Consider the following 24,152-nt stretch of genomic DNA (forward strand, 5'->3'; position numbering starts at 1 on the left):
CTGTGGTGGATGACCGAAGAATTATTTCCCTGGTGAAGAAAACAGCCTTCACAACAGTTGGCCAGATCAAGAACACTCTCCAGGAGGTAGGTGTATGTGTGTCAAAGTTAACAATCAAGAGAAGACTTCACCAGAGTGAATACAGAGGGTTCACCACAAGATGTAAACCATTGGTGAGCCTCAAAAACAGAAAGGCCAGATTAGAGTTTGCCAAACGACATCTAAAAAAGCCTTCACAGTTCTGGAACATCATCCTATGGACAGATGAGACCAAGATCAACTTTTGCCAGAGTGATGGGAAGAGAAGAGTATGGAGAAGGAAAGGAACTGCTCATGATCCTAAGCATACCACCTCATCAGTGAAGCATGGTGGTGGTAGTGTCATGGTGTGGGCATGTATGGCTGCCAATGGAACGGGTTCTCTTGTATTTATCGATGATGTGACAGCTGACAAAAGCAGCAGGATGAATTCTGAAGTGTTTCGGGCAATATTATCTGCTCATATTCAGCCAAATGCTTCAGAAATCATCAGAAGGTGCTTCACACCGCAGACGGACAATGACCCAAAGCATACTGCAAAAGCAACCAAAGAGGTTTTTAAGGGAAAGAAGTGGAATGTTATGCAATGGCCAAGTCAATCACCTGATCTGAATTCGATTGAGCATGTATTTCACTTGCTGATGACAAAACTGAAGGGAAAATGCAAGAACAAGAACAAGCAGGAACTGAAGACAGTTGCAGTAGAGGCCTGGCAGAGCATCACCAAGGATGAAACCCAGCGTCTGGTGATGTCTATGTGTTCCAGACTTCAGGCTGTAATTGACTGAAAAGAATTTGCAACCAAGTATTAAAGAGTGAAAATTTGATTTATGATTACTATTCTGTCCCATTACTTTTGGTCCCTTAACAAGTAGGAGGCATATATGCAAACTGTTGTAATTCCTACACCAGTTCACCTGATTAAAGCTGACAGTCTGCAGTTAAAGCACATCTTGTTAGTTTAATTTCAAATCCATTGTGATGGTGTATACATGGGCGTAGGAAGCAGGGGGGACGGGTTCCCCCCCCAGGAAATAATGCGGGGGGGGGGGACAGGTATGGTCAAATCCCCCCCAGCGGCAGGGGGGCAATGTGTGTGTGTGCGGCGGCGGCGGGGCAGGCACAGGCACTGAGTGAGATGAGCGCTTCCATTGTGGAAGCAAAGCGCTCATCTCCATAGTGATCTATTTGTATTGCCGTCCTCAGGACAGTGATACAAACAGAAGGATGTGCGGAGGAGCAGGGCAGGGAGGTGTGTCCCTTTCCTGTTCCTCTGATAGGCTGCCGGCACTACTAGGCCTGAGCCGTACAGCGCTGGAGTCGGGACACAGGCCGGAAGAGGCTTGCATCGCATCGCTCCAAAGAGGTAAGGATAAGTGTTAATTTTTTTTAAATATATACAATACTTAATTTTACTGGCACATAATGGGGGGGCGGGGGGTCTGTTATTACTCGCACATAATGGGGGGGGCTGTTATTACTGGCACATTATTGGGGGGGCCTGTTATTACTGGCACATTATTGGGGGGGGCTGCTTATACTGCCATATGATTGGGGGGGCCTTGTTCCTTGTTATTACTGGCACATGATTGGGGGGCTGTTGGTACTGGCTGATGAGAGGCGCTGGGGGGCTGATGAGAGGCACTGGGGGCTACTATGAGGCATGGGGCTCTTATCTGAGGTCTGATTGGGGGTCATTCATATTGGGGTCTGAGCTGAGGTGTGATCTGAGGTCTTATTAACATTGTGGATCTTATTGGGGCTGTTAGCTGAGGTCTGATTAACATTGGGGGTCTGACCTGAGGTGTAATGAAATTTTTTTTTTTCTTATTGTGCCCACTTCCAGCCCGGAGCCCAGCTGCCCAGAGCACTGATCCGGAGCAGCTTGGAGAAAAAGGCCTCACAGTCTCCTTCTGCCCGGCCAAGCCAGCCAGCACCCCTGAGTCTTCAGAACTGTAAGTAAATTATATATAAGGGGAGATTATTTTTTCGGCGGGGGGGAAGGAGGGGGGCAGAGAAAGTACCCGGAATAACTGAAATATATGCCAAACGTTTGGTTAATTTCTGTGACCTGATAACCAAAGAACTGTTCATTATGCATATATTTTTTTTGCTGTGAGATTTTTCACACACACACACTTAAAATTTAACAATATAAACAACTCGCAGTTTACTGAATAAGAATATACCCTGGCGAGCAAAAATGCTGTCCCCCCCGAGATTTTGGGGGGTTCCTACACCCATGGGTGTATAGAGCCAAAAATGTTAGAATTGTGTTGATGTCCCAATATTTATGGACCTGACTGTAGATTTATTTAAAGGGTCTGGATTCTGTATTTCTTTAGAGGGTCTATATTTGTTTAGGGGTTCTGTATGTTCTTAGTGTGATAAAGGGGCACTACTCGCAATTCAAATGCTGTAGGTTGGGAGCAAATGGGCATGGAATTGTACCCCAGGTCATTTTTTTAGAATCTACCTGACAAGTATCTACACTTACCCTTCTTAAAGGGTTGTACACTTTTTACTATTAATGACCTATCCTCAGGATAGATCATCAATATCAGATCGGTGCAGTCTGACTTCCAGCGCCAAGGATAGGTCATCAATAGTAAAAAGCGGAAAACACATTTAAGGGAATCTATGGGAAAGGAGAATGGTTGTAGTATCTTGAAAAAGCATTATACTGTACCTTTTCCCTCTACACAGCTAGAAATGTGTATTTTAATGTCCCTGTAAATACTATAAGTCAATGATTTCCTTTTAAGGTGTAAATGAACACCCTCCCAGGGCCGGACTGGCCCACCGGGATACCGGGAAATTTCCCGGTAGGCCGCCGGCCCTGGGGCCGCTTTAAGATGTGTCTGCACCTTTTCGGCGGCCGGCAGGCCGAATCTGAAAGCTCTGTAGTGGTGGCCGGTGGGTGGAGCTGAGCAGGCCGGCAGCCGGCCTCCGTGGGAGCGGCACTGCTCCCTCCGACCACCTGGTGTCACTGTGAGCAGCAGCCCGTGATCCTCCTGGCTGGCTGTCCTGTGTGTGGCTGCCCCTCTCTGACTTCCTGCAAGTGGCCTCACCTCCAGATGCCCAGGCCGCAGACCGGAAGCAGAGCCCGACCCCTGTGTCTGCCGCCCGCCGTCATGACCTATGCAAACAGCCCTGAGAGGACTTGAGGAGCCGCAAATACTGGGGGTAAGAAGGGGCCAGGCTGTGCCTACATGTGACTGTGCAGGCTGTCAGGGTTATGTAGTGTATATTATTTACATACAGTCCTATAAATTTTAAGACTGTATGTACACTAATATACACTACATAACCCTGACAGCCTGCACAGTCACATGTGGGCACATCCCTGGCATCCAATATACCATTTTTCGCCGTATAAGACGCACTTTTATCCCCCCAAAAGTGGGGGGAAAATAGCAGTGCGTCTTATACGGCGAATGCAGCTTATTTTGCGATTTGCGAATTTCCGTGCGAATTTTCGCGCGAAATTTTGCGCGATTTTTTTTGCGCAAATTTTTTGCGGAGTACTTACAACTACAAACGCTCGCCGAGAGTAGGGAGGAGGCAGGCTGGGAGGACGGGCGCTGGCAGTGTTTGAGTCATACGTCACGCGCCTGCGCCGCCCACTTTATGAATGAAGCAGGCGGCGTGGGCGCATGACGTATGACTCACGCTGCCAGCGCCTGTCCTCCCGGCCTGCCTCCTGCCTCCTCCCTCCTCTCGGCGAGCGCTTGTAGTTGTAAGTACTCCGCTCATTATGCGATTATGCACATAACTATTTACTATTAGACATACGATTATACAGTGAGCGGGGCCCGTGTAGTAGAATAGTCACTGCACGGGCCCCGCTGTCATTATAAAGCCAGATGCCGGCCCCCAGCCCTGTATTGAGGGTCATTCACTGCAGGGACACTTATGGAGGGGATCTGTGGATGACACATAGCATAAGATGCTATATATGTGTCATCCACAGATCCCCCCCATAACTGTCATACACAGAGACCCCAATAAGAGCCGCCCACAGATCCCCATAAGTGTCACCCACAGATCCCCCACAAGTGTCACCCACAGATCCCCCATAAGTGTCACCCACAGATCCCCCATAAGTGTCCCCCCATAAGTGTCACCCACAGATCCCCCATAAGTGTCACCCACAGATCCCCCATGTGCGTCACCCACAGATCCCCCATAACAGTGCCCGTCACCCACAGATCCCCCATAACAGTGCCCGTCACCCACAGATCCCCCATAACAGTGCCCGTCACCCACAGATCCCCCCATAACAGTGCCCGTCACCCACAGATCCCCCATAACAGTGCCCGTCACCCACAGATACCCCATAACAGTGCCCGTCAGCCACAGATCCCCCCATAACAGTGCCCGTCAGCCACAGATCCCCCCCATAACAGTGTCCGTCAGCCACAGATCCCCCATAACAGTGCCATCCACAGACCACAATTAGTTCAAAACCCACCAAAAGCACACCTTTTGGTTCAAAATATTTTTTTTCTTATTTTCCTCCTCAAAAACCTAGGTGCGTCTTATAGGCCGGTGCGTCTTATACGGCGAAAAATATGGTATATCACAGAGAGCTATACTGTGCAGTATAGCTTATAATGCACAGTATAGCTCTCTGTGATATGTATTGGATGCCAGGGCTGTGCCCACATGTGACTGTGCAGGCTGCCAGGGTTATGTAGTGTATACTATTAGTTTACATACAGTCTCCAGTTTACAGTAATCTCCAGGAGTGGCATCGGCTGGGCAAATCAGCTTCTAGGATCTGGGCTCCATGGGCACTCTGTACCCTCACATGCTTCTTTATGCATCACAGCAAGGAGATTGGGGCAGTTGACAGCAGGGCTCTGGCTGGAGGTAGCACTTTGTGAAAGGTTGTCACACAGGTTGTCAGGGGCTGGGAGTGGAGAACATCTTGGTGTGTAACCTGGTGTCACTGTGCTGTACAAAGGATCTGCTGGGCATGGTGCCTCCACAGAGGGCAGGGAATCAGATTGACTGAGGAGGGCTTGTACTTTGGAGAAGAATATGTGGCTTCATGTGACAGAGCAGAGGAATCGCACAGAAGAGTGTGTGGATGAGGATACGTCGTGTCTCCAGGAGCTCTGCCCCTGACATCTCCAAGTGACAGACCCTGCTGGACCCCCCCAGGCACCCTGCACATATTATAAATGCACAGTATAGCTTTCCCTGGTATGTATTGGATGTCAGGGCCATGCCCACATGTGGCGAGTGGCGGTGCATTATACACAGCAGCACGGTGTCCGGTACTCACAAAGACGTGGTAGACAAATGCCCAGCCCCGGGGTCTCTCCAGCACGTTGCACAGGTAGTTATGCAGCCTCCGGTACTTCACGTTCCTCCGGCAGCTCTGGCTGCTGTTGTACGACAGCGGCTTCCCCAATAAGCTCATGCGAGCTCCCTGCTTCCCACGGCGGCTCTCCTGCAAGCCCCCTCCTGGTCCCACACCGCTGCCCCTGCCAGTGTCACCGGCGCCCAGGAGAAGCAGCCCATCCCCTCTACTGGAGTTCAACAGCACCCTGTTGCCCCGACTCCACATCTTTCGTGCCGTAGTAACGGTCCCTGCCCCTGCCTTTACCTCCAGAGCTGCTTTTTATCCAGAGCCCAGAGCCTCCCACATCACCTCCACTATGGTTGCGGGACATGGCATCACCGGCGTGGGCACAGAGGGCTCTGGGTGCATGCACAGAGCAGACCTGGGGACAGGGTGGCAGCGCTTCCTGGCTTCAGACTGTCAGATCTGATCACAAGTTGGCACCAGCCATACATACAGGAAGGCTCTGTGTGCAGGGTGCCAGGGGGGTCAGCAGTGTCTGTCACTTGGAGATGTCAGCGGCAGAGCTCCTGGAGACACGACGTATCCTCATCCACACACTCTTCTGTGCGATTCCTCTGCTCTGTCACATGAAGCCACATATTCTTCTCCAAAGTACAAGCCCTCCTCAGTCAATCTGATTATCTGCCCTCTGTGGAGGCACCATGCCCAGCAGATCCTTTGTACAGCACAGTGACACCAGGTTACACACCAAGATGTTCTCCACTCCCAGCCCCTGACAACCTGTGTGACAACCTTTCACAAAGTGCTACCTCCAGCCAGAGCCCTGCTGTCAACTGCCCCAATCTCCTTGCTGTGATGTATAAAGAAGCATGTGAGGGTTACAGAATGCCCATGGAGCCCACATCCTAGAAGCGGATCTGCCCAGCTGATGCCACTCCTGGAGAGTCCCTTGCTGCTCTCTGTACAGGAGGGGACAGTGATCACACAGCTCTCTGCATCCAGCAGGCTGCTCAGCCTCCACACAGGCAGCTCCCAGCAGTCTACTGTGCCTTCCTACATAGAAGCCTGGAGGTCACTTCCAGGCAGCTGAAACTCCATGCATGGTGGTCAGAGTGGCTGTGAGAAGCTTGAAGCCCACCACCTCCAGGCAGCTGCACTTCAACAACTTTTCCAGGAGAACCCAGCAACTCTGTGACAGCAGGAAGGGGTTGCCAGTCACTCACTTGTCCCTGTGCAGCCTGCAGCTCCAGTCCTTCTCCTGGTGCTGCTGCTGACATACATTCAAGGGGGACAGAAGGGGAAGGGGGTGAGGAAGAGGAGGACAGAGGGGGAAGGCCAGGTACTTACAGGAGGACTATATCGGAGTATAAATTAAAGGGGTTGTTCGGGTTCAGAGCTGAACCCGGACATCCCTCCATTTTCACCCAGGCAGGCCTTCTGACTTGAGCATCGGAGCAGTTCATGCTCCGATGCTCTCCTTTGCCCTGCGCTAAATCGCGCAGGGCAAAGGCATTTTTTGAAGATCTGGTGATGTGCCGGGGCTCTCCATGGGGCTGCCAGGAACCCCGGTGACGTCAACGGCACTGATGGCTGGGATTTAGCGCTGCCCTAGCCAGTAAAACGGTAATATGAACAATGGGGTTCTACAAAAGAGCTATTGTGGGGCAAAGTTCATATTCGTGTTTACACACGTGTTTTAAAATGAATGCTTTCCCCTTTTATAAACAAGTAAATAATGACGCAACGTTGTGGGGCTGGTGTGCAACTTTTTCCAGGGCTGGTTTTTATCCCCAGTCCGGCCCTGCGTGACCCTCCTAAATATTTGGGAACATTACTTTAATTGGTTATGTTTAAAGACTATTGCAAAATACGTCTTGCTAATAAGGGAAATTAATGTGTGCAAGAAGAGATCCACCAGCAGCACCACGACCTGGGGTACGTCCCTTTTTTGACGCTCTCCTCATATTTTTCGAATTTAGGATCTTGCCCTAAATGGGTGTTTAAATAATAGTAGAATAGAACGACAGTATGTAAAGGAAGTATCTTACAGGGCTTGAACCAGTGTAGGCCTGAAGTAAACATATCTTTGCCCAAAATGGTTGTATTTCAAATGGCTTTATTTCAAATCCCTGAATCAAACCCCTGTATGTAGGGGGGCATCTCACACGGTCTGAACCAGTGTAGGCCTGAAGTAAATATATATTGTTGCACAAAATGGCTGTATTTCAAATGCCTGAATCAAACCCCTGTATGTAGAGGGAGTATCTCACAGGGCCTGTACCAGTGTAGGCCTGAAGTAAATATATCTTTGCCCAAAATGGCTGTATTTCAAATGGCTGCATTTCAAATCCCTGAATCAAACCTCTGTATGTAGAGGTAGTATCTCACACGGTCTGAACCACTGTAGGTCAGAATTCAATATTGGTGCACCAAATGGCGGTATTTCAAATCTCTTAATGTAACCCAAATGTATAGGGATCGCCATAGCAACCATAGCAGTGGCTATGGGGCCCTACGCCACTGGGGGCCCGCCCGTCCGGACCGCATCATTTTAATTTTTTTTTATACATCACAGCACTCACAGGCAGCCAGGGGGCCGACCGCCCGCCCAGTGTAGTGGGCGGGGCGCGGGCGGTCCAACATGAGGTAGGCCGGCGGATGCGGTGGAGAGGGCCGGAACGGGGGCGTAGCGGAGGCGGAGCCAGGCTGGCACCAGCGCCGCCGCAGACCGCAGTGCAGGAAAGGAATGAATTTCCCCGCCCCCTCCACCGCCTGAGTCCGCCTCCTGAGTCCTCCCACCCAGTCCCTCTAGTTAGTAGGAGGCGGACTCAGGCGGTGGAGGGGGCGGGGAAATTCATTCCTTTCCTGCACTGCGGTCTGCGGGCGGCGCTGGTGCCAGCCTGGCTCCGCCTCCGCTACACCCCCGTTCCGGCCCCCTCCACCGCATCCGCCGGCCTACCTCATGTTGGACCGCCCGCGCCCCGCCCACTACACTGGGCGCTTAGTGGCCCCCACTCCTCAGCAATGCCATGATCTCACCTAGTAATGACACAGTGTGAGCCCTACAGCTGTCATCCGCCCGTCCCCGGCATTGTCATCACCGTGCACACACCATTTCCTGCCTACTAACTTGAATTGTAAAGCTCCTATCACAAAGCAGCTCGACTTCCGGCAGACGTCACATGACAGGAATGACGTAACGTGAAACTGCTCTATTAGATTCCTATGGTTCACACTCCTGCTGAGATATGAGGTGTGTATGTACAAGCAGGACTGTGCAGACTGCAGTGATCAGCATGCATGACTCCATCTATCTATCTATCTATCATATATCTAATCTACAACCCCCTCCGCTCATATTTAGTATTTTGTTTAAACAATTTTTTTTCATGTTTTTCATGTTTTATTAAATGGGGGGGGGGGGGGGGTTGTTACCTGTCCTGCTGTGGGGAGGAGGGACTGGGAGTGGGACTATGGAGGGAGACTGGTCCCGCCTAAAACCTACTACTGCTGTCACTGGATGGCACAGAGGGGTGATGGCACCTACTTCTCCAGGCTGCCTGTGAGGACCAGACATCAGCTGTCTACAGGAAAGGTAAGTGTCTGTCTGTAGAAATAGGTGTATAACTACTTGTAAGTTCATGTGTATATATATATATATATATATATATATATATATATACACATACACACAGTATATATGTCCATATATGTGGTGAGTGCCTGTATGAGTGAGTCCATGTATGTTGTGAGTGCCTGTATGAGTGCGTCCATGTATGTGGTGAGTGCCTGTATGAGTGCGTCCATGTATATGGTGAGTGCCTGTATGAGTGCGTCCATGTATGTAGTGAGTGCCTGTATGAGTGCGTCCATGTATGTAGTGAGTGCCTGTATGAGTGCGTCCATGTATGTGGTGAGTGCCTGTATGAGTGCGTCCATGTATATGGTGAGTGCCTGTATGAGTGCGTCCATGTATGTAGTGAGTGCCTGTATGAGTGCGTCCATGTATGTAGTGAGTGCCTGTATGAGTGCGTCCATATATGTGGTGAGTGCCTGTATAGTGCGTCCATGTATATGGTGAGTGCCTGTATAAGTGCGTCCATGTATGTGGTGAGTGCCTGTATGAGTGCGTCCATGTATATGGTGAGTGCCTGTATGAGTGCGTCCCTGTATGTAGTGAGTGCCTGTATGAGTGAGTCATGTATGTAGTGAGTGCCTGTATGAGTGCGTCCATGTATGTAGTGAGTGCCTGTATTAGAGCGTCCATGTATGTGGTGAGTGCCTGTATACGTGCGTCCATGTATGTAGTGAGTTCCTGTATGAGTGCATCCATGTATGTGGTGAGTGTATGAGTGCATCCATGTATGTGGTGAGTGCCTGTATGAGTGAGTCCATGTATGTTGTGAGTGCCTGTATGAGTGCATCCATGTATATGGTGAGTGCCTGTATGAGTGCGTCCATATATGTGGTGAGTGCCTGTATAAGTGCGTCCATGTATATGGTGAGTGCCTGTATAAGTGCGTCCATGTATATGGTGAGTACGTGTATGAGTGCGTCCATGTATGTGGTGAATGCGTGTATGAGTGCGTCCATGTATGTGGTGAGTGTATGAGTGCATCCATGTATGTGGTGAGTGCCTGTATGAGTGAGTCCATGTATGTTGTGAGTGCCTTTATGAGTGCGTCCATGTATGTGGTGAGTGCCTGTATGAGTGCGTCCATGTATGTGGTGAGTGCCTGTATGAGTGAGTCCATGTATGTTGTGAGTGCCTGTATAAGTGCGTCCATGTATGTGGTGAGTGCCTGTATGAGTGCGTCCATGTATATGGTGAGTACGTGTATGAGTGCGTCCATGTATGTGGTGAATGCGTGTATGAGTGCGTCCATGTATGTGGTGAGTGTATGAGTGCATCCATGTATGTGGTGAATGCGTGTATGAGTGCGTCCATGTATGTGGCGAGTGTGTGTATGAGTGCGTCCATTAAGTTTGGGAGGGGCCCAGTACAAAAATTTGCTGTGGGGCCCAGTCAGTTCTAGCTACGCCCCTGGTATTAAGGGTGTATCTCGCAATGACATCTGCATCAAAGGCTGCCAAATAAATTTTTTGTGCCCAAACAAGTGTTTTTTTAACAACTGAATTTGACAGCAGTAGATAAGCCTGTAATTTCACACGTGCTGATGCTGCAAGGCCTGAAAAAAGTGTTTTTTTTGTCAAAAAAGTGTGTTTTTCAAACCCCAGAAAATTCTGGGTGTATTTTTAGCTTAAATTGCAGACTGACTAATCCAGATGTTGTAGTTTGCCCCCCAAAAATGGTAATTTGCAATGTCCCAAAAGCTCAGATGCAGTGCTGGTGCACTGAGCATGCATAAAATGGCCGGCGCCACCACCCACCTAACTAACAGAATTCTAAATTATTTTTATTTTTTTGGTCAATGGCCTCAGGGCAGGGTAAAACAATTGTGTCCTACACCCACACAACTATTTCTAGGTAGATCGCAGAGTTAGATTCTCTCCTATTCTCTCCCTCACAGCAGCAGCATCCTCTCCCTACACTTGTAACAGCAGAGTGACGTGCAGCGCTACTTGACTCAAGCTTATATAGAGGCTGGGTCACATGCTGCTCTGGCCTATCACAGCCATGCCATTAGTAGGCATGGCTGTGATGGCCTATTGGGGCAAGTAGTATGACGCTTGTTGATTGGCTGCTGTGCAGCCTTTCAAAAAGCACCAAGAAAGCGCCGAACACCGAACCCAAACTTTTACAGAAATGTTTGGGTTCGGGGTCCAAAAATCCTAAAGTTCAGTATGAACCCGAACATTACAGTTTGGTTTCGCTCAACCCTACTTATAACGAATGAATAGGCCAATATGGTTCCAATTCATTTTCTATAAGTCAAACTGCACAGACACTAGTTTATCATTTCCATTTCTTAGTGGATAAGTATCATAGTATCCACCATCCATACCCCCAGTGGACCAACAGATTACAAAATGTGCCTGAGAAGTGGCATAATACAATCATTATATTGCATACCAATCCTGGGGGGGGGAATTTTTATATATTTTTTTCTTTTCATCGCAATATTCTGACCTCTATAACTTTTTTGTAGTTACCTGTACAGAGCTGCTTTGGGCAGCCAGGAAGGGGTTAACTGGCAGATAAAAAAATTTGGCGACATTTCTTTTAACCTCTAAACACTGTTCCACTTAATGTACAGCTCAAGATGGCTGGTGGACATAAAAGCTATGTCCATGTTTCTCATGGCAGGCGTAAAGATACAGAGGTGCCTGCCTTATCTATCAAAATGGGGCTTACCATGAGCAAGCAGAGCAAGACAGACTGAAGTTTCCCGATTGCTATTATACCAGCGATTTAGGAACTCCGCTCCTATTCTGAAAGCCCCGGTAGATCCTGGGGTTTGTACACCACTTGCCTGACAGAAAAAAAAAAAACATAAGGGGAAATAAAAAATTAAATAAAAATGTTTTCCTTAGTTATCACCAGAAAATCATCGTAGCATTTAGTGGGTTTTGGAAAAAAGACTACGTTTTACAAAACTACTCATTTACACCCCCACACCCCCGACATAAACAATTTCAGCTCCAACAATTGACTAAGGTAATCACTATGGAAGTTGGCGAGATTCCTCGAAATTTCACTTACCCTATTTTGTAAGATAGCTTTGCTGTTCTTCCCAAGAGCAAACTCTGTAGCTCCTCGGATGAACTCTGGTGCTCCAGCGACTGGCAGATGCTCATAATTTCTTGTTGGGTCATTGACTATCTTGAGGTAGGCCTTCTTCACTGGCATCGGAACCCATGGTTGGCCATCCTCAGATAAGAGGGCTATTAAAAAAAATATGATAGAATATGATAGACATGCGTCCTAGTTAATGGGACATTCTGCCCCCACAGACCAAATAAAGATGGTACGGCATAATGCTTTCCATATCTACATAGAGAAAACATTGGCAATGCCTCACTAACACTTTCAGCCCCAGAGGTGTTTTTGTTTTTCACTCCCTGCCTTTCTGAGGCGATAAAGTTTTTATTTTACCATTGACACACCATTATGAGGGCTTATGTTTGTGGGACAAGTTGTACTTTCTGATGGCATAATTTAATATTGCATAGTATCCAAACGGATTGAAACTGGAAAAAAAAAACATTCTGCAACAGTTTTTTTTAATGGTGTTCCGTATACAGTAAAACTGACCTGTAATTTTCATTCTCCGGGTCAGTACGATTACAGCGATACCACATATGTATATATATTTTTTTCTGACAGACACTGCAATTAACTAAGGAGGTGATATAGAAATTTGCGTCTATCAATATGTAAAGACTCTTAACTTTATAAAGGATAGAGCTCAAAAATATTAAAAAGAAAACCCAAAACTTTGTTGGAATCTCTGATAAAAATATCAGTTTCAAATAGCTGTCTACCTCTTTTATAGATAAACTTCACATAACCACCAAACCCACCATGACACCCTAATCTTGACGGGTGTAAATTGGTGGCTTATTTTTATATAGTTCCCACTACTATGAAGGCAAGGGACACTCGACACACTGACCAATATACAGTACAGACCAAAAGTTTGGACACACCTTCTCATTTAAAGAGTTTTCTTAATTTTCATGACTATGACAATTGTAGATTCACACTGAAGGCATCAAAACTATAAATTAAAACATGTGGAATTATATATATAACAAAAAAGTGTGAAACAACTGAAAATATATGTCTTATTCTAGGTTCTTCAAAGTAGCCACCTTTTGCTTTGATTACTGCTTTGCACACTCTTGGCATTCTCTTGATGAGCTTCAAGAAGTAGTCACCTGAAAGGGTTTTCACTTCACAGGTGTGCCCTGTCAGGATTAATAAGTGGGATTTCTTGCCTTATAAATGGGGTTGGGACCATCAGTTGCATTGTGGAGAAGTCAGGTGGATACACAGTTGATAGTCCTACTGAATAGACTGTTAGAATTTGTATTATGGCAAGAAAAAAGCAGCTAAGTAAAGAAAAACGAGTGGCCATCATTACTTTAAGAAATGAAGGTCAGTCAGTCTGAAAAATTGGAAAAACTTTGAAAGTGTCCCCAAGTGCAGTCACAAAAATCATCAAGCGCTACAAAGAAACTGGCTCACATGCGGACCGCCCCAGGAAAGGAAGACCAAGAGTCACCTCTGCTGCGGAGGATAAGTTCATCCGAGTCACCAGCCTGAGAAATCGCAGGTTAAAAGCAGCTCAGATTAGAGACCAGGTCAATGCCACACAGAGTTCTAGCAGCAGACACATCTCTAGAACAACTGTTAAGAGGAGACTGTGTGAATCAGGCCTTCATGGTAGAATATCTGCTAGGAAACCACTGCTAAGGACAGGCAACAAGCAGAAGAGACTTGTTTGGGCTAAAGAACACAAGGAATGGACATTAGACCAGTGGAAATCTGTGCTTTGGTCTGATGAGTCCAAATTTGAGATCTTTGGTGTCTTTGTGCGACGCAGAAAAGGTGAACGGATGGACTCTACATGCCTGGTTCCCACCGTGAAGCATGGAGGAGGAGGTGTGATGGTGTGGGGGTGCTTTGCTGGTGACACTGTTGGGGATTTATTCAAAATTGAAGGCACACTGAACCAGCATGGCTACCACAGCATCTTGCAGCGGCATGCTATTCCATCTGGTTTGCGTTTAGTTGGACCATCATTTATTTTTCAGCAGGACAATGACCCCAAACACACCTCCAGGCTGTGTAAGGGCTATTTGACCATGAAGGAGAGTGATGGGGTGCTGTGCCAGATGACCTGGCCTCCACAGTCACCGGACCTGAACCCAATCGAGATGGTTTGGGGTGAGCTGGACCTCAGAGTGAAGGCAAAAAGGGCCAACAAGTGCTAAGCATCTCTGGGAACTCCTTCAAGACTGTTGGAAGACCATTTCAGGTGACTACCTCTTGAAGCTCATCAAGAGAATGTCAAGAGTGTGCAAAGCAGTAATCAAAGCAAAAGGTGGCTACTTTGAAGAACCTAGAATATGACATATTTTCAGTTGTTTCACACTTTTTAGTTATGTATATAATTCCACATGTGTTAATTCATAGTTTTGATGCCTTCAGTGTGAATCTACAATTTGCATAGTCATGAAAATAAAGAAAACTCTTTGAATGAGAAGGTGTGTCCAAACTTTTGGTCTGTACTGTATATCCAAACATCAGCGCTTGCCCACTTATGATCCCCTGAGCCTAACTCTGCGCTCACTTGAACCAATGGCAGCATAGGTTTGCTATTTACGTGTTGCCCTGCGTTCAGTCCCTAGTTACATAGCTCTCAGTACAAATGGGCTACATGTGTAACTTGGTTCATAACTCACGTCTTCCTCGACGAGGAGTCAGCGCACGTACTGAAACAGAATAACAAAACAGATAAGCGCTGCACTCCTCTCATATGGTGCGTGCAGCTCAAAGTAGCCACCGGCACTATGATGGCCGTGGCACGGTCGGCAAATCCGTGGGAGTAGCCACTCCCTCCCAGTGGAGTCTCGCAGCAGTGTGTCTTTGGGGACATAGTACAATGAAGAGCCGGTTAATCAGATCGATCTTAGTATTCATCAACTAACAGCATGCCACCTAGTGAATAGACAATATACACTGTAGTGACATGACTACATATGATACCTCCCTAAAATAGGGAAATCATCAAAAATTACCATTGTGTTTACATTAGCATGATCAAGATATTACCCAATACACAGCTGCGGTAAACATCAATGTAGGAGAGAGGAGTTATCCAATATCACTGTGTGCGCCTCCAGCGTGGCTCAATTACCAATCAGCCCCACATCTGGAATTGGCAACAGTAATTCGCAAGAATGAAATAAAGAAACAGAAACATATGACAATATATAGAGAACTAGAAAAGCTACAATTTCTGGGGAAATTGTGTGAAGTGTTCTTGCCTCCACCAGTAGTCTACAACTGGAGTGGGCGAAGTAACTGGGTACACCACCCAGTTACTCCGCGCACTCCAGTTGTAGACTACTGGTGGAGACCAGAACACTTCACACAATTTCCCCAGAAATTGTTGGCTTGAGTAACTGTTGTGTGGTTGGAGTGGCTGGAATAACTGTGGAAAAGCTGGACTGGGCAGAGTACCTGTGTAGAGTGTTTGGAGTGAGTAACATAGTAAACATCACACTAACCAATTGATTGATCAAATTTAAAAAGTGCACATGGCAAGCTTGATAGAGTGAGTAATGCATTTCAACTTATTTATTTATATAACACATTTAATTGCAATGTTGTTGCCCAAAGTGCTTCACAATTACATTAAAACATACATTTATAAAAACATTAGCAGCCAATTTGTGTAGGTGGGCTTGAAAACGAGGCAGTTTAGAAATCATGTCCTGATATTTCAGCTCACACTCGAGCTTTTGTCAGCTCCCACTCTAGTTTTGAACATTCCGCCATTCATTCCTATAGGACCAATTTCACCACAAAAACACTGATATTTCGTGAACCATTTGGCAAAATGTTCCATAAAGTAATAGCACACCAATCGGGAACAATCCGCACGTTTCGGTATATTACTGTCTATGTAGTGTAAAAACTGTGGGAGAAGTTAGGGTGGTAAATTTGGCTATAAGAATATATGATATAAACTCATTTAGTCCATTATGTTTTACAGTATGGAGTCTAAATGTTCGCTCAGCTTCTTTCCATAGCAGAAGGTTATCAATGTCCTCTCCTCTTGGCGATGGCCTAACATGTTCAATCCCCTGGAAGCTTATACAGTTAAAACTTCCTGCATGACTTTTCAGCATACAGTATGTTGTGCTACCAGGTTATCATCCTGCTTGGTAATGTTGGATAGGTTTTCCCCTATCCATCTTCTAAATTCCCTCTTGGTCTTACCCACATATTGCTTTTGGGAAATATACGTGGCTACGTACACTACACCACTAAATCTCCCACAACCGGGTTAGATTTAAGGATACCCCATGAATCCTAAAGTATCTCCCATATCTCTTTGTGTGCCAAATCGAATGTTCCAATGATTCTCATTTGCTCGTCATCAATGTCCCGTTTCTTAGGATACAGTAAACTCTCCCTATTTCAACCAGCTGCATGCTGATATGTCCTCTTAGGAGAGGACAGTGGATAGACTTTTTGTGTAAACCTTCTTTGGAGATCACTTGTGGGGAATTGGTAGCCTAACAGAAAAGATCAGCCTCTATGTAGACAGAATCCTGAGGCCATTTGTAGTCAGTTTGCCGGCTTATGTACGGGACACAATGGATGTGCTAAGGCACTTGAAAGACATACACTGTGAAAAAGATACATTGTTAGCCAGCTTGGATGTTGAGGCTCTATACAGTTCGATCCCCCACGATAAAGGATGTAAGGTGATCAGAGCTTTTATGGCGGAAAGAGGTACACATCTGGTGGTGCACAATGAGTTTGTGGCAGAGCTACTACAATTGATCTTGAGGCGTAACACATTCTCCTTCAATAATGATAACTACCACCAGCTCAGGGGTATGGCATTGGGGAGCCCATGTGCCCCGACTTATGCCAAACTGTACCTGGGCTGGTGGGAGAAGGAGATTGTATTTGGTGAAGTGATGGATATATGGACCTCGTACACTGTGTTATGGATGAGGTTCATTGATGATGTATTCAAAATTTGGAGAGGCACTAAGATCGAATTTGAGGGATTTGTGTCCACGTTAAATGTGAATGAGCTGGGGCTATATTTCACATATGAAATCAGTGATACCCACCTCACATTTTTAGACCTCTCCATCAGCATTGACAAGTCGAGAAAAATAGTCACCAAGATGTTTTGTAACTCTACAGCTACCAATTCCCTATTACAATGGGACAGTGAACATCCAATCTCACTAAAACAGGGCATTCCCAAGGGCCAATATTTAAGGGCCCGATGGAATTGCTCAGAATGGGCAGACTTAAAGATAACAGCAAGTGATCTCCAAAGAAGGTTTAGGCAAAGAGTCTATCCACTGTCCTCTCCTAAGAGGGCATACCAGCATCCAGCTGGTTGAAATAGGGAGAGTTTACTGTATCCCAAGAAATGGGACATTGATGAAGAGCAAATGAGAATCATTGGAACATTCGATTTGGCACACAAAGAGGTACGGGAGATACTTCAGGATTCATGGGGTATCCTGAAATCTAACCTATTTAGTCGGTGATTACTCACAAATCACCTACCGGAGAGGTGGCAATCTGAGAGACAGATTGGTTCATAGTGCATTCAGGACCCCGATCAATGACACTTGGCTCCCAAAAATAACACGTGGCACCTTTAGGTGTGGTAACTTTGTTGCATGCAAGGTTATCAAAAAAAGGCAGCACAGATACCAGCTCTGTGGCGGGACGTAACTACAGCATTAGATCATTCATCAACTGTAAAACGGTAGGCATAGTGTACGTAGCCACGTGTATTTGCCAAAAGCAATATGTGGGCGAGACCAAGAGGGAATTTAGAAGACGGATAGGGAACACCTATCCAACATTACTAAGCAGGATGATACCCCGGTAGCACAACATATGCTGAATCATCATGCAGGAAGGTTTGACTGTATAAGCTTCCAGGGGATTGAACATGTTAGGCCATCACCAAGAGGAGGGGACATTGATAACCTTCTGCTACGGAAATAAGCAGAGTGGACATTTAGACTCCATACTGTAAAACCTAATGGACTAAATGAGTTTATATCATACACCTGCTTTATATGACTATGATGAAGGAATCAGTTCATAGGGAAGGTGTGCGTTCATCTTTAATGTACTTCCCTAGGCTAGAAAATACGGATATCTAGGGAGTTGGGGCCAGTGATGTATGTCCCTTATTCTCTATATATTTTTATTTTCATGTTTCTGTTTCTTTATTTCATTCTTGCGAATTGCCGATTCCAGATGTGGGGCTGATTGGTAATTGAGCCACGCTGGAGGCGCACACAGTGATATTGGATAACTCCTCTCTCCTACGTTGATGTTTACCGCAGCTGTGTATTGGGTAATATCTTGATCATGCTAATGTAAACACAATGGTAATTTTTGATGATTTCCCTATTTTAGGGAGGCACCAGATGTAGTCATGTCACTACAGTGTATATTGTCTATTCACTAGGTGGCATGCTGTTAGTTGAGGAATACTAAGATCGATCTGATTACCCGACTCTTCATTGTACTATGTCCCCAAAGAACATATTTAAATAGCTGCAGGTTTATTCACTGTATAACTCTAAGGCTAGGTCTACACGACGACATGTGTCGCGCAGATAGGGCACAACTACACTGCAACATTTGTCGCACGACAATTTTTTTTAATGATAGTCTATGGCAGGCATCCTCAAACTGCGGCCCTCCAGCTGTTGTAAAACGACAAATCCCACAATGCCCTGCTGTAGGCTGATACCTGTAGGCTGTTCGGGCATGCTGGGAGTTGTAGTTTTGCAGCAGCTGAAGGGCCGCAGTTTGAGGATGCCTGGTCTATGGTGTCGCAACGCGACATGCTGCGACTAATGAATTTTTTGCAACTGTCACGTCGCAGTGTGACACCATAGCCTATCATTATAAAAATTGTTGCGACAAATGTCGTTGTGTAGACCTAGCCTAATACCCATTCTTACCCTCCCGAACTTCGCATTTACTAAGGCAGCAGGAGAAGGAGTACTGTATACACCTCCTCGTCTAACTGGACGCACTGCTGCGAGGCTCCGCCGGGAGGGAGTGGCTACTTGCTTATAAGGAGCGGGATTTTGCGGCCGTGCCACAGCCATCCTAGTGCCGGTGGCTATTTTGAGCTGCATGCACCATATCAGAGGTGTGCAGCGCTTATCTGATCTGACTCCTGATGAATTCCTGGCCGAGTCCAGCAAGGAAACAAGTTACACATGTAGCCTATTTGTATTGAGGGCTATGTAACTAGGGACTGAACGCAGGGCAACACGTAAGTAGCAAACCTATGCTGCCATTGGTTCAAGTGAGCGCAGAGTTAGGCCTCATACACATGACCGTTGTGTGTTTTTTGGTCTGCAAACCCGCGGATCTGCAAAACACGTATGGCGCCTGTGTGCATTCCGCAAATTGCGGAACGGCACGGACAGCCTTTATTATAACTGCCTATTCTTGTCCGCAAAGCGTGGACAAGAATAGGACATGTTATTTGTTTATTTTTTGCAGACCACGGAACGGAGCAACGGATGTGGACAGCACATGGAGTGCTGGCCGCATCTTTTGCGGCCCATTGAAGTGAATGGGTCCGCATCCGAGCCGCCAAAACTGCGGCCCGGGTGCCGACTAAAACAACGGTCATGTGCATAAGGCCTTAGGCTCAGGGGATCATAAGTGGGCAAGCGCTGATGTTTGGATATATATTGGTCAGTGTGCAGAGTGTCCCTTGCCCTTATGGAAGTGGAAAGCCTAGCACATAATATAATCTTCTCTATGGGTCCCTGGAGAGTAGCTTTCACAATCTCCTCACTAACCCGAGTCTGGCTGTAAGACAACTGACTGCAGCATGAGCCTCCCCATCTGCTCTGATTGTAGGAGACCAAAAAGGATCATTATGGTGCACCAGCTCCGGGGGCCTCCATTTGAGGATGAAACATGACCAGTTGAGTATGACTGATTATGTTTAAGGAGGGTTCTAAATAGGTCATCAAAAATGAATGATGTTGTAAGATGAAATTTCAGCTTTTCACATTACCTCTCTGTCCAAGGAAAACTTTCCTTCTGTCCCTGTCTTTATGATAAGCCTCTTCCTGCTGCTGATCTTTATCCTTTATAGACTTGGGAACATCGAGGAACACGGAGAGGGTTGTCATCTTGTGTTTATCATTTCTTCCCTGAGGAGCACTGAAGAACGTTCAGTAGGAGATGGATGGAAGACGATATACATTAAGTGTAGAATCAGACGCTAGGTTTGTTTGTTGTCCTTTACCATGGAAACATATAGGCCAGTATAGGAGCAGTAGATACAAAATGATAGAGGATTATTAATATTAAAATTACTTTGTTTGACATTTTGAACTAAAACAATAGCTTATTTGTAGCAAATGATTTTCCTTTAGTGAGAAATGTAGCACAAATAAGGAAAAAGCTGGAGAATATTATGTCATCATACATTTTACATTGCTGTTCCTTATACATGCCTTCCTGAAAGCTATGGAGATGCTTAGCATTGCCCTATAGGGAGGACACATAGGCACATTTGCTAGTTACTCCATCCACTGAACATTAAACACCATAGAGACTCTTAAAATGGTCTCCAATCCAATGTACATGAAGGTTAACCTCTTAAAAGGAGTTGTCCTCATTGACCATCAAACAGTCAGCAGGAGGATGCAGCTAATTTTGGCCTTCAGGATAGTTTTATGTACTTACTGAATACTATAAAGTTCTACAACTGTTTAACAAGATCTCTACTTGCTGTCACTGAATGAAATGTTTGGTTACTTAAAGCGAACCTTTCACCTGCATTTCACTTAATAAACTTATAGATCATCCTCATTGTGTTATCATACAGTCTTGTCCCACTTTTCTGCCATGTATATGCATGAAAAAATCGCCTTATAAAGTCCTCTTCTCCAGCTCCACAAGTCACGATAGAAGTCAAGGGGGTAGCCCTTCCCTCACTCCAGGCTGTAACTCCCCTGCCCTAACCCCGCCTCTATGCAGTCTAATTGACACCCGACTCAGTCGCCGGGATCGCGCTTGTACAGGTGGCGCATGCGCAGTCGGCCTCAGTAGCAGCACGATCCCGTCTATCGCGCGGACTCAAGCGCGATCCTGTAATTCAGTTACAGGATTGCACTTGAGTCCACGCAATAGACGGGATCGCGCTGCTACTGAGGCCGACGGCGCGGTCCCAGCGACTGAGCCGGGTGTCAATTAGACTGCATAGAGGCGGGTTTAGGGCAGGGGAGTTACAGCCTGGAGTGAGGGAAGGGCTACCCCCTTGACTTCTTCTCAGCCTGTGGGATGTATACCCTAGGGCAGTGATGGCTAACCTCCAGCACTCCAGTTGTGGTGAAACTACAACTCCCAACATGCTCCATTCATTTTTATGGAATTCTGAGAACAGCCAAGCAAGTTATTAGTCATAGTTTTACCAAAGCTGGAGTGCTGGAGGTTAGCCATCCCAGCCATTGGGGGTACTTGCACTGTGTTCATTGTAGGCAGGACAGGGTCTGATTATAGCCTTAGGGGCCATTTAAAATAGTTGGTATAGGATTATACAGTCTGGGCTTCAGGTTGACATCTACCTATGTTAATACCGTACGTTCTACCAAGCAGATTAGATAGGAGAGACAATTTGAGCTTGTGATGTTTAGTAAGGCCTCATGCACACGACCGTTGTTTGGGTCCGCATCCGAGCCCCTGTTTTGGCGGCTCTGATGCGGACCCATTCACTTCAATGGGGCCGCAAAAGATGCGGACAGCACTCCTTGTGCTGCCGCATCCGTTGCTCCGTTCTGCGGCCCCGCTAAAAAAATATAACATGTCCTATTCTTGTCCGCGCTTTGCGGCCAAGAATAGGCATTTATATTGCCGGCGCCCATTCCGTTCCACAAATTGCAGAAGGCAACACAGGCGACTTCCGTTTTTTGCAAAAACAGCACGGTCGTGTGCATGAGGCCTAAGGATGAGCGAAGCGAGTTTTGGATCCAAGATCCGATGTCGCTTTGCTCCAAACTTCGTTTTAATGCTGTACGGAGATCTGTCAAGGTGAAATTAGTTATTGCCGAAGTCTCGGGAGACTTCGAGGAATAACTTTAGCATATAATTATTAAACTTGAAAACAGGTATCTGAAGTTGGCTTCTGCACCAATTCCTACTTCAGTACCAAAGCAGACTTCTGAACCAAGTTTTAAAATGGCTTTCAAGTTGAAAAATCAAATCCCGAAGTTATTTACCGAATCCCCCAGATTTCGGTGATAACAAATTTGCCTTGCTGGAGCCCATACATTTTAAAATGCTGTACGGAGACGGATCCTCATACAGCATTAAAACAAAGTTTGGAGCAAAGCAACTTCGAATCTTGGATCTGAAACTCGCTTTCCTCATCCCTAATGTTTAGGTCACTGAGGATTGTCGGCCCCTTACAATGCTGTTCTAACACCTCTTTTGAGGCAGTTTAATCACATTTAATGGTTTCAGTCACGCAAATGCAATCAACAGCTTACTCCATGACTGAAACATGAGTCACCAGTATTTAATGCTAGATAATTCTAACCATTCTAACTGAGGATGCCAGTTGGCTGACTGCCAAAACATCTTCAAGAAAAAAAAATATATATACAACTTCTTACTACTGATATACGATGAAAGCCTTCACAGACACTGGATGTTATTATAGCCAATCTTTAGATATGAGGTATTTGGTCCATACACATTTTCATCCTTTGGATCTTTGATTGTGCACATTCACTGACAAAAAGTTTTAAAAAAATATCAATATAGTAGAAGTATAAAACTGAACAACCCATCTGGGACTGTCTACTATCTCCAGAACAGGGCCCAAAAAGTACTGGGAGAGCAGCCAAGCATGTGTGACCACGCTCCATTCTCCATTATGGGAGTTCAGAAAAAAAGGCAGAGCGCTGGTTCTGCCATTTTCGGCACTAGCATAAGGGTGCCTTCGCACGGGGCAGATTTTGTTCCAGAATTTCCCGAGCCTGAAAATCGGTTCCATTCATTTTTAACCGATTTTCAGGCGCAGAAAACTCTTCAACAAAATCTGCCACGTGTGAAGGCAGCCTCACAGTAAATAGAGAGCAAGGGTGGTGTGTTCTCCTTCTCATCGGGGGTCCCGTTCTGGAAACAGGAGTTGGTCCCAGAGGTGGGACCCGCATCTGACATGGATGACAACTCCTAGCAGTATGCCATAAGTGTCCCAGATGTGCCAACCCCTTTAAGATCTACAGTGGCCTTACCTCAGGGAATCTTACCAATCCCGATAAAGAAAGAGAAAAGCTCCCTTCCCCGCCATCCATAGGTACAGGCAACTCTATTTAAATAAACAGGGCTCTGTTGTAGTTGCCTGCACAGAGAGTGTCTCACAAAAATTGTTAAAGTGGCTACAGCACCTTTATCATGACCAATGGAGATCCCGGTGATTAGATCCCTACCAACGAGTGATTACTTGAAATAGTGGGAAACCCACTTTAGCACTGTTGAAATCTTCCTGAGCATGGTACACCTAGGTATATGGTAGGGAAAATGTCCACGTCAAAGGAGCAAAGGTAAATGAAAACATTTTAGATACCTTACCGTTTGCACTAGAAAGTTCTGTTCCTGTGGGTTCATCTATTCAATGGTTCAGCACATTCCTGTGCACCTTCAGGGACAAGTCTTCAGGCTCATTCCTCCACAGTGTACACAGAATTATCAGGTGGATCTCCTGTACACAGCCTCCGGCCACCCGTTAGTCCTTTGAGCCTCCAGACTATGGCAGTCAATGTTTCAGTTCCTTTATGTCGTTGGTAACGAAACATGAATGACTGGTAGTCACCAAGGTGATCTGATAACATAGCCTTGGGGTGGGGGAGGTGTAATGACATTGTGAAGCACAAGACATTCACAGAACAAGTGCCAAAAACATGGTGTAATGCGATAATGTTTCTATATTTTTTAATGTGGATTTTAGTTCCAACCCCCTCAGGCAAACTAGAAGTGGAGTTAACTGCTCATAGATGCTCAGCATGGGGGCAGGCTAAACAGTCAACAAATCTCAGCCCCAAAATATGGAAATCTCTTACTCAC

General features: G+C 46.2%; 1 protein-coding gene across 3 annotated transcripts in view; it reads right to left on the reverse strand.

Annotated features, from left to right (window-relative positions):
• The window catches only part of LOC122929253 (aspartate aminotransferase, cytoplasmic-like), a 41,792-nt gene extending 18,000 nt beyond the window's left edge, over positions 1-23,792 (reverse strand). Inside the window, exons 1-4 of one of the 3 annotated variants that reach the window (XM_044282765.1) lie at positions 23,661-23,792; positions 20,095-20,233; positions 12,021-12,202; positions 11,673-11,790 (exon numbers count right to left, since the gene is read on the reverse strand). In XM_044282765.1, the coding sequence (XP_044138700.1) occupies positions 11,673-11,790; positions 12,021-12,202; positions 20,095-20,233; positions 23,661-23,696 (475 nt within the window). In that variant the 5' untranslated portion in view covers positions 23,697-23,792. Of the gene's footprint in view, positions 1-11,672; positions 11,791-12,020; positions 12,203-20,094; positions 20,323-23,660 lie in introns of all 3 variants that reach the window. The other 2 variants (XM_044282767.1, XM_044282766.1) reach the window with 2 other exon arrangements.
• Between the last annotated feature and the right edge of the window lie 360 nt (positions 23,793-24,152).

The sequence above is a fragment of the Bufo gargarizans genome, chromosome 2, assembly GCF_014858855.1.
Source record: "Bufo gargarizans isolate SCDJY-AF-19 chromosome 2, ASM1485885v1, whole genome shotgun sequence".
NCBI classification, from domain to species: domain Eukaryota; kingdom Metazoa; phylum Chordata; class Amphibia; order Anura; family Bufonidae; genus Bufo; species Bufo gargarizans.